Below are 12,097 nucleotides of genomic sequence, written 5' to 3'. Positions count from 1 at the left end.
CAAAAAACCCCGAAAAACAAATGCGCCTATTGTCAAAATAAGAAAAGGTTACTGGACAAAATATTTGTTTATATAATGAAAGTGTTAAAGCTATTTATGGCGTATCTGTACTAAAAAAAATAATAAAATTACGAAATTGAGTGTAGATACACATGATACATATGTTCGTTCAATTTAAAATTTTAAACGATTTTTATATCTGTAAAACGCGGTTAATCTAATTGTGTAATTTACAGAAAAGTCCTACCTTTAAATAAAGTAATGAATAGGACGATTTTTCTCCCTCTTGTGCCAGTACGACTAGCATTATATACATATGTACTTAAAAAATTTCAATTAGACTCTTTTTTTCATATTGATATCGTAAAACCTCGTGATTTCGCGTTTATTTTCAACTTTTTTCGGCGGGTGCATTACAAAATTGGAGGGGGCTATCCCATACCGTATCTACCCCTTCAGCGCTTCGCGCCGCAGTTGAATCTCTGAATCACACTAGCCTACGCATGGACAGAAAGGAATATAGTAAGTAAGTAAGTAAATAATTTATTATAGTGACATGTGTATATAGCATGATTACAAAATTCATTTTACAAATATAACATCAATACATCTGTCTGGCCCAACGGACCTACATGTATAAGTCACTTTCAAACTGTTACAATGTGTATAAATTTTGCGTAGTATATAACTTCAATATCAATCCTAATTTCCTTATCTTCATATTAATTTTTCACATCCTCCCAAAAAAGTGGGGGGCCAACTCCATGATAATTCAATTTTTATATGTAAATTTTAAAAACTTAGTAACTGCGAGAAAAAGTGCACAGGCACGTAGCATCCCCCCCCCCCCCCCCCCCGGCCCCCGCCTGATACTACGTGCCTGTGCATTTAACTGTTTAAACAAAGTATGAATTAAGGTCACGTGGTTTTGAGACCCTAATCAGAAAGCACACAGTGTATTCCATAGTACTGCAAATATGTTCATATCTGTTTTAAGAACTTGCATTCCTCGGCAGGTAAGTAAAACAAAAGAATGTTATATATTCTAACGTAAGACATCGGAGTATATTGTATTACAATTATGCGACTTCAGGGCAGATCATTTCGTTTCGTTTGACTGTTTGTTTGTTTACATACACACGTATTGTACAATGTTACACCACAGGGGCATTCATTTTTAATTTGACAAAAGAAGCTTATCAGGTTAACGGATTTATGATTCTGATATTTAAAAACTGAATGGTGTGTTTGTAGACACCAAATGAATGTCTGTTTAATAAATAGGACGAAAAATATATGGAAAACACTTTGTGTTATAAATACAAACATTTTATTTCACCCAAAAACAATAGCGACCATAGTTGTGTGTGTTTGTCATTCATTCTTTTTTTTATCGGAAGGTGTTTTGATATATTAGAATTTTATTTATTTATTTATTTATTTATTTATTTATTTATTTATTTATTTATTTATTATTTATTTATTTCTTTTAATGATACCACAAGGTGGGTGGGTTGATGAGGAGTTTTGCACGAAATGTACACTGGTCACCCATTTTGATGAACAGCTTTAGTCGGTTTCCTGTTCCGGACGTCAAAAGTCTGCCAGATGACGTAAGAATTGCCATGGAAACAACAGAAGAGAAGGTTTGGTATTAATTCTTATTAATATATGATTTAATAATTGATAGTTCTGATAAAGACAGGGAATGGATATTGCTGGCGTGTTGTAAATTTCGAATATACCGGGTGGCAGTAAATACAAAATTCACAACATGACATGTTGTAAATTTTGTATTTACTGCCACCCGGTAAATTCAAAATTTACAACATGACATTGCTCATACTTTTCTTTACAACTGAGTAATTAATACTAGATGATACCCCGCGCAAGCGCAGGAATTAACACTTTACACATTATTATCATATAATGCTTAATATGTTGAACCATATTTTTTCATTTTTGTATACACTTTGTCCAAATTTTTCTTTATCTTAACCCTTTAAAATTGAAAAAAAAACCCTGCATTGTGGGATATTTAAAGGAGCGGGCAGGGATGAAAAATCTAAACCATAGACTGAAATGGATAATATACACAATCATGTACATGTGCGTGGCCTTAATAAAGTTTCTTGCAGCTGACTTGAAAAAAACTTTTTTCTCTACATGTATTTATTTCAAACCAGTGAATAAGTATTTAGTGTATCTGTTTATTAATGTTTAAGGTGTACAACCAATTTGTCGTGGTATGAAAATGAATTAAAACACGCTAGGTTATGCATTATTATCTATTTGCATTGGCGGATCCAGAGGGGGGGGGGGGGGGGGGGGGTTCCGGGGGTCGGAACCCCCCCCCCCCCTTTCTCTGGAGCATATAAATTTTTTGGAAAACTTGTAATGCCTATTTAAAGGCAATTGTCCCCATTTATAATATAAATACTGTAATTATTTCAAATAAATGCCTTTAAAATTGCTAATTTAAAGAATTTTTTACAACGCACCGTAATTTACATGTTCATGTATTTCATATGAAAAACCCTTACGATTTTTTTTTTCGAAAAAGGTACATCTGTGAGTAAACATGTGGAAAATTAAAAAAAAAATAACCAAGCAGTGTCACTAAAAACACAGATTTATAATTACATCTACAATGTATTGTCTACTCTATTTCTTTAAAAAATCAATTATAGTTAATTTTATGCAAGTTATGCTATTTTTCTGGAATGCTAGCTATACCGTACCTCGTACCCACATGAAACACAAAAGAAAGCCCCTTTTTTGATTTGTTTCCAAGAATCGGAAATTATGCTACAAAATATCGTGTAAGGGGTTTATATATAAACCATCATGAAAATGCACAACTTTTCAAAACTTTCCTGAATAAGATCGCATCAGTACTAGTGCCGGTGTAATGAAGAATAATGACCCCCGTAGAATAATGACCGGGGGTCATTTTTCAACGTAGAATAATGACCCCCCTAGCTGAAGAATAATTGGATTTTTCTGAAGAAAAAAGACCCAGGGGTTATTTTTCTTCATGTTGAACATGAAGAAAAATGACCCCCATAGAAAAATGACCCCCCCCCCCCCCGTAAACATGAAAAGAAATAGGTTTTCCCGTAAATAAATCGCTGTATATAGTTTTTCATATCCGTTGCAAGCACACACAAAACACTCTTACATTGCCACAAATTGATAGTACACAGTTACGTCACTTCTCTCGTCGACATACGGCGGGAAATGACGCAAATAAAGAAAGATTCATACTCAATGAGGGTATTGTGTGATAATTTACGAACAATAATCATGAAAGAATAATTGTTGTAATTATATAAGCAATATTCATTGGTGAATGAATTGTCAATCTTGGAATGATACATGTATATATCTTGATGGATAAAGACTATGGGGGCAGGTAACGTAGGAATATGAATACTTCTTATTTACATTTCTTGAGGAAAGTGATTTTTTTAAAAATCATTTTGTATTAGTTTTGTTTTCTTATACGTAATACATGAACATCAATATTCTAAACATTTGTTGTAATGTTGTATTTGTGATCATGAATAGACTTTATTCTTTTGCAGCAAATGTGTGAAGAGTACCTGACTATAGTAAATCTTAATAGATAATAAACACTGATCGATTATAATAAGAAAAGATTGTTTCTAAAAACGTCGATAAGAGGTTAGGGCCCATGTAAGGGGTTAATATCCCCCTTGATTTTGATCACACGATCTTTATTGTGTCCAAAGTAATAGTGGAAATCCTCAATGCAAGTATAATTCATGAACAATATGAAGAATATAGAAGATTCGACGGCGAAGCGCGAAGATGCGAAGACGAAAGTGCTAAGTTGCGAAGGCGAAGAAGTGATACTACTATCGCTTCTTCGCCTTTGCAACTTCGCACTCTCGCCTTCGAATTTTCGCGCTTTCCCCTTTTTAGCTCACAGAGACAAAGTCAAGGGGAGCTAATGCTATACCCCCGGCGTCGGGGCCCGGAGCTGGTTAAAGTTTTTGTTGCAGGTCCTGTATCTAAGCAATTACTTGTCCTATCTTTACCAAACTTGCTAAATTCACCTAACCTTAATGGATGGTGTGTCTTATGAAACAGATGCGCCTGACAGGCGTGGATGCTAAATCAGAGTCTTAGGTTGGGGATGCTTGAGGTAAAGGTTTTAATTGCTGGTGTCCTCTGATGATGATATCGTAGTTATTACTGGTCCTAACTTCACCAAATTTGCATGGATGGTGCGTCTTATGATACTGATGCACCTGACAGGCTTGAATGCTGAATCTGAACCATAGGTTTATGATGCTTGATGTGGTTTAGTGTTTTAGAACAGATCACATGTTTTATAGATGATAGCTTGCACAGTTGATTTAACTATATTATAAATGAAACGCAGAGGTTGCTTCAGATGCAGAGCCTGATCTCCATTATCAAGGATGCTAAAGAAATCTCCTACCTCACTCAAGCCTGCTTGATAGATATATGTGGTTGTTGTTAAATGATAAAACATGATTCCTATGATATAGTATTGTATGATATGAAACACTATTGTTTAATAGGAGACAATATAATACCATATGTTATATTGTAAAACGTTATATGATACGATATGATATTGTATCCTTTCTTATATTTAATGATATGATATTGTATCATAATATTGTTATGTATAATATTGTAAATTATGACACAATATTGTATTATATTATATTGTATTATAAATTAATTATTTAATCACATGATACTATTACATATGATATTGCAATATATAATAGTGCATCCTATGATATAATATTGTATATTCTATGATATTGTATCATACAGTATTATATAATATGATATTGGTTTCTGTAATATAGAATTATATCAAATGAAATTGTATATATGATATTGTAATATTATAAAATATCGTATCATACGATGTTGTATAATATGATATTGGTTTATATGATATGTTATCATATCACATGAAATTGTATTGTATGACGTTGTCATATATATTATTGTATCATATGATACAATATGTACAATATAATTGTATTTTATAATATTTTATTTTTTCCCATGATATTGTATCATTTGATATGATACAATGTTGTGTCAAATTATATTGTATCATATATTACAATATCATATTATTTATTAAATATGATACAGTATCATTCTATACAATATCATACTATATTATACAATATTATTAATTATTAGGTTAGTTACTGACTCACTACGGAAATATATTGGGTTGATCAATCTCAAAGATCGCGAGGCGAAGAATCCATGAATATCCAAGATTATAAAGGATGGTTTTCATATAATATGATAAATGTGGTCTTTTAAAGGTGATGCCCCATAAAGGTGATGCCTCGTCTTGGTGAGCCTTGTAATCTGTGATTACCTATGTTTTATAATTGCGGAGCTCTCTGTCGTTTAAGGGTTCCCAGGCATATTTTGGAATTTCTTTTCCTATAAAATTAATAAAATTAAATTATCCAGGGGGATATGGTCAGGACCCCCTCTCCCCTTTTACTGCGTGAAATTATTAATATTAAATTTTCCGGGGGGGGGGGGGGACGGACCCGCTCTCCCCCTCTAGATCCATGCATGAGCAAGGAGTTTCGCATAATGAAATTAGAATGTTACTGTGTTTGGTCCACGGTAAACAGACACCTGGTAAGTGACACGAGTCTGGAAGTGCATATGTACACATTATGGTGGACATTGAATTTTATGTGGACTATATAATGATTAGGCATAGCCAGCACTGGTAAACATATATGTCACATGTACACATTAAAATATTTATAAACATTCATATTAAGCGCAATGGCCTAGCGCATGCGTACCAATAATAGCCTGGATTAATCGGAATACCTTGGCAAGTACGGTGCCTGCATTAAATTCTATGTAATCGACCGAGACTTGCTGAATGCATTCAAAAAAGGCGAAGGCGAAAGTGCGAAGATGCGAAGGCCAAACTGCGAAGTTGGGAAGGAGCGATAGTAGCTAGTATCGCTCCTTCGCCTTCGCACCTTCGCACTTTAGGCATCACATCTTCGCGCTTCGTCGTCGCATCTTCGCACTTTTGCTCCTTCGCCTTCACACTATCGCCTTTGCAACTTTGCATCTTCGCCCTAAGGTCGAAGTGGCCCTATCGATATATGTAAATGTAATTGTAAAAGGGGCATGGTCACGATTTTGGTCAAATTTTATTTTTCTGTTTTCATTATTTACAATGCTTAAGGAAAGCATTTCTACTGATCAAATGGAATTTGAGGGTCAGTTGTAAAGTAATAAGCAAGATACAGGGCTCACTATTCTTTGTCATGTAAACAAGGCTTGTGCCCTGACGTTGTTTACATTGGTTCAATATACCAGTAAAAAATCTTTTTCAAGCTGATTTGTCTATCTTCTTATTCATATTAAGCATAAATAAACAGTTCCTTACGTTTAACACATTCATTAGGTCTAAAATTGGAATTTTCACTTCAACATTCAAAATGTAAACAAAAGCTTCGTTTACATAGCAAAGAATTGCAACCTCTGTAACTTGCTTATAACTCAACGAATGACACTTACATTTTAGTTGCCTATTGAAAATGCCTTACTGAAGCATTGTGAACATTAAAATCGGAAAAATAATTGTTGACTCAAATCGTGACCATGCCCCTTTAAGATGACAACCATACCCCGATGCAATACATCAATGTCTTGTTATAACGGAAGGATTTTTATTTCTAAGATATACCCTTTTTTCACTTTAAGTTTATTTGAATATGAATTATAATTTCTGTCGCTTTCTGTAAACTGTAGCAGTAAAAATTACAATAGTGTAAAGACTATTTCACAAATAATAAAAAAAATAAATAAGAAAAAACTTTAATCTACAAGGGGGTCATTATTCTACAGGGGTCACTTTTCTTCATGTGGAGTGTGCTTATTTTTATGAAAATGACACTTATTCTTCAGGCAAAGGGGTCATTTTTCTACGTAGAATAATGACCGGGGGGTCATTTTTCTGCGTAGAATAATGACCGTGGGGTCATTATTCTACGTCGAAAAATGACCCCCGGTCATTATTCTACGGGGGTCATTATTCTTCATTACACCGGGTGATGTGGCGCATCCATTATACAGAGGTCACATCAAGTTCCGTGGGACGACTACTGCTTGTACAATTGTATTACACATGTTCCATCTATTCAGCAGATAAACTATCCCCATTTTTGTTATATCCTATCATTTAGACCTTTATTTAAGAAGGCAATCGATAAAACTCAAAATCAATAAATATTAAATAGTTCAGAGTTTAAACATCAAAGACATATATATATTTTTTTTTTTTTACCAAAAATTCATTTTTATAATATCTTGACGTAAAAAGTCTGAATTATTTTTGGTTTCTTAGCGTTTCTTTCTATTAAGCATAGCATAGACGCACGTTCTCATTGCTGGAGACTCGTTTATTTTTATGGCTAGAAATTATGCAAATCTTCCTTTCCTAAACCAAAACGCTCAATAATGCAGTGCACTCTGATATTAAAATAGATGTGAAATAGATATTGATGTCAGAGATAATTGTTTATTAAATTTACGCACGGAAAACGTTCAAAAGGCCTTGTTTATTGACAAATAATGTATTTTGCACATATTGATTTTCATCAATTGGAACCCCCCCCCCCTTTTCAAAATTGCTGGATCCGCCTCTGATTTGCATGCATATTTCAATCAAAGTTGTCAGATTCAAAGTAGATGTAGCTGGTCAAAGCCGATGGTTAACTCGCCCTACACTTTCCGCCATGACGTCAATTAGTCAACCCGTTTTTCATTTTTGCTATTTCGGGCTTGTTTTCGAAAATTAAAATAGGTTTTTGATTAATTTCACAAAAATAACTCATCAGTTAAAATTCAATTATACCTTACGGACATCATCTCACATGTGTTGAAATAACAAAGGTGTAAGCAAGTACTCTGGTGCAGGCATTTTGTAGCTTATTTGCAAAATGCCTTAATTTATAAGTATAGATACATGTAGGTAAGATCAAGATCTAATAAATGGAAGTAGCCTACAGATCACTGATTTTGGAAAATAATTCTTTTAATGACGCTATATGATAATAGCTTAGTTTAATTTGGTGCTTCGGGTTTGATTTGAAGAAAACCACGATGAAAAGCTGTATTATATAAATAGTGCCTGTTTGGGAGGGTAACAGTTGAAATTGACACCCCGAGAAAACCCTTGTCAACCGACGCGAAGCGGAGGTTGACAATGGTTTTCGAGGGGTGTTAATTTCAACTGTTATCCTCCCAAACAGGCACTATTTATTTTGTTATACTGAATGTCTTAATTTTTTAAGAAAATTTTACTGCTTTTATATAGGAATAACGTGAATTCTACAGCGAACCGTACGCGCATAATTTTCGCGCATGTAACATTTTTTATGTTACCCGTTGCTAAGTGCGTTGCTAACGCTGAGGGTAATAGAAAATATTATTAACTGCGTCTTAACCAATCAGATTTCAGTATTTAACATGAAAGTATAACAATCGTAATTGTCGTTTTCAATAAAATATGAAGGATACAAGCTACAATCTCAGAGGGGTTTTTTTTTGCGTTTTTTATTTTTACCTTACGCAACACCGGTCACATGGCAGTGACTATATTAACAAAATCCTATTTTCAAAGAATTAATTGAGGAAATATTCAATAGAAGTTATTTTTATAGTAATTTAAATCTTAACCTTTAAAAATTTTGATACTTATTTAAAAAAACAAAACCAAGTTTACATTCTTGGTAGTCTTTTAAACCTTTTGTAACTTTCCAAATAAGAATAACTGACCAATTTTCCTTTCTTTCTTTTTTTTTTTTTATTAATCTTCCAGAGTGGATTTTCACCCAATGTTTTCCGTGCTATGTCATATCGACCCGACGAATTACGAGCCTTTATGCAGTATTATGATGTTGTAATGGGGGTGAACAAAGGTACTGTTAACAGTATTTCTCCATTTCATCATAACGTAATTAAATGTATATTATGTTAAAAATATTTCATACATCGGATATATTTTGTTGCATTTCTTGCTGTCATTCCAACAATTCTGAATAATTCTTTTTTTTTAGTGTGAGAGTAAAGTCAGATTATCATACATTTTACATTAAATATATTAATTAATGGTGACACTGACAGGGAACTTGACGAAGGCGGATAAGGAAATGATTGTATTAGCTACATCAGCAGAAAATCATTGCCTCTACTGTATTGTGGCTCACGGAGCCCTACATCGAATCTATTCTAAACAGCCTCTTCTTGCTGACCAGGTAAGCCAAATTATTAATATGTCGAATGAAAATATACTCCTTCAAGAGCAGCGCAGTTCTTTAGAAAATAGTATTTTTATTAAACCTCTGCGAATATTTTCTATGTAAAATTATACGAATAAACATGCTATTTTATCTAACCGTGAAATAACTTCCATGCTATCTGCCCATGGTGAATACCCAGTAGTCATCGAAGCTTTCGATTCTGAGTCGCTACGCTAAATTCAAAGTCCGATAACTCTTATTTGTTTCTCACCAACAAAATCTGCATCGCCGACAATTCAAAGTTTCTTCGGTGTAATAAAATACCTATTAATGGCTATTCGGACGGAATCAAGTTTATTGTCCCCCTCGACAGCAATTATTTCCTTCGACTTCGCCTCGTTAAATAGTTACTGTCTCGGGGGACAATAAACTTACTATCGTTCTCATAGCCAGTAAATATGTACATGTATACACTATATGTCAAAGGTTTTTGCTGAACAACTTTTATTCAAACCACATGGACTTGGGGCATGGACACTCCTTCTTTTCATTAAAATAAATCTGAAACATAGTTTCACCCTTGTTTTTCAAATAATATTTTGTAATAATTACATGTATTCTTTTTATTTTAAGGAGAGTGTAACTTGTTTGTGCCTGAAAATTTTTCAAACAATGCTTTTTAGACATCGCAACAAACGAAAAAGTCATATACATGTACCTCTTTTCTCATTGTCTGTTTCATCCCGTTGAACTTCATTGAAACCATAGCAAAACATAAAATGAACAAACGTCGTTGATGCATTTGCAAGACACATGTATTATACTTACTTGGTATTTTGTCATCATATATACACTGTTAATGGCAATTTAAAAGATGTAGTATTTGAGGGACATTATAAATGCATTACAAAAATAGTGCTATATAAACTGTGCTATGATACCAGGATAACCCATAAAAACATGGAAGCTTATTTTCAATAGGATCCCCAATAATATCCAAATTTACGTATGATAACATTAAAAATATGCATTAAGTAAATTAGTACTGCCCATTAGTAAAAAAAAAAAAGAACGTTTTTGCTATAAAATGCCCTTATGATAAATGAATTGCTTAGAAAACACAAATTACACTGAAACATTAAAATATAAGATGGTAAAATGTTATAGTGGTAGAAAAAGTGTTGGTTTGGCATGCCTTAACATGAGGTATAAAAATCTTTATTATTATTGGTGCACAGTTCTCAGTGTAAAATTTTAATGATATTGCTTTTCTGCCGATTATCCATTTTATATTTATTACATTATGTAGTCTCGCCGATTTATCAATTTTTCAAACGAACCTCTTAGTAAGGGTAATTCTGTTCTTGTGAATTAGTTTGCCTAGGTATAAGAACGGTAACTCATTTTAATATACTGTCCTATGTTGTCATGTTGTAAAGTTTGAGTTTACCAGATGGCAGTAAATGCAAAATTTACAACATGTTGTAAATTTTGTATTTACTGGCATCCGGTAAACTCAAACTTTACAATATGGCACTGCTATTGTACACGTATGTAAATTCTAACTATGGTAGAACATGTGTTGGCTTAATAAGATATCAGTTTCAAATGATTATCATGTATTTTCCTATTTTTCTGGGAATTTGTTTTGGGTTTACAAACCAAATGTGGTACTGTGTGTAATATCATTTGGAACGGTTAATTCTGTTATTTTATTAACCGCATATTTATAGTGCGTACTTAATCGTCAAAAAGTCTTAAACAACTGCAAGTAATGTACTTTTAATGTCGTTCAACCAAAATTTTTCATTTTCCGGATCAGTCGTAACACATGGAGGATATTTAACCCAAAATATATGTGATTTAATCAGAATAATCACAAGTTTAGTAATTAGAAAGTAATTAAAAACAATTTAAAGAAAGGAACGTTGTCTTACAGCATCGATTTGTGTATAACTTCAGTGGGGTAATGTAGAAAAGAATGGAGAGTTGTAATTCGTGTCTTTAAGAAAATCCTATTTTTAAAAGATCCTAATAAATGGAAACAATACCATAGTATTTCACACTATTGATATCAGAAATGCATCAATAGCAGAAATTGTATGGGCTCAAGATTTTTATTTTAAAATTAAAAGAGCTGTACATGCCCCCAAATACCTAGTTAAATTAAGTTTTTTCATTTCGATAAAAAATTTCAAAATAAAATCACCAATATTTTCTGATTTGTCAGTTGGTGAAACTTGCTAAAATGTGTCGAAATGAGTACATAATACTTACATTGTATCTAAATAAATACAGATTGCTGCAAACTGGAAAACAGCTGATCTCGACGATCGACAACGCGCCATTTTGGATGTTGCCATGGATTTGTGCCGCTGTCAGCTTCTCACAGAGGATAAGATAGAAAACCTTACAAAGAATGGTCTTGATAAAGACGATTTATGGGATATTGGAGCAGTCACAGCTTTATTTGCATTGTCTAATCGCATGGCATTTTTAATGAACTTGAAACCGAATCAAGAGTTCTATTTGATGGGAAGAATTCCCAAACAAAAGTGATTCAAAGAAATTGACTGAAATTGACATGCATAAGTCACTATGTGATTGTTATATGGTATAATTGATAATTAGATTTATCTTTATTTGCATTAAAATTTTAAAAATTCGAATGTTCAAATGAAAATTGTATGTTATGAGAACTTAGTAAAGTACACGATGGAACATGTATATCTTTATATAATGATGTGTTTTATAAGACACAGATTCTAAAAAGAAATTTT

General features: G+C 33.0%; 1 protein-coding gene across 1 annotated transcript; it reads left to right on the top strand.

The window, feature by feature from the left end:
• Positions 1–885: 885 nt before the first annotated feature.
• LOC105319526 (uncharacterized) lies at positions 886–12,072 on the top strand. Its single transcript, XM_034472576.2, has 5 exons — positions 886–1,016; positions 1,506–1,646; positions 8,897–8,996; positions 9,202–9,332; positions 11,616–12,072. Exons 1-5 carry the CDS (start codon positions 978–980, stop codon positions 11,874–11,876), a joined length of 672 nt encoding a protein of 223 aa, XP_034328467.2. The 5' UTR covers positions 886–977; the 3' UTR covers positions 11,877–12,072.
• Positions 12,073–12,097: the final 25 nt, after the last annotated feature.

This window comes from Magallana gigas, chromosome 8, assembly GCF_963853765.1.
Source record: "Magallana gigas chromosome 8, xbMagGiga1.1, whole genome shotgun sequence".
Classification (NCBI taxonomy): Eukaryota; Metazoa; Mollusca; class Bivalvia; order Ostreida; family Ostreidae; genus Magallana; species Magallana gigas.
The sequence above is the reverse complement of the archived record's forward strand: the minus strand, read 5'-3'. Positions and strand labels throughout refer to the sequence as shown.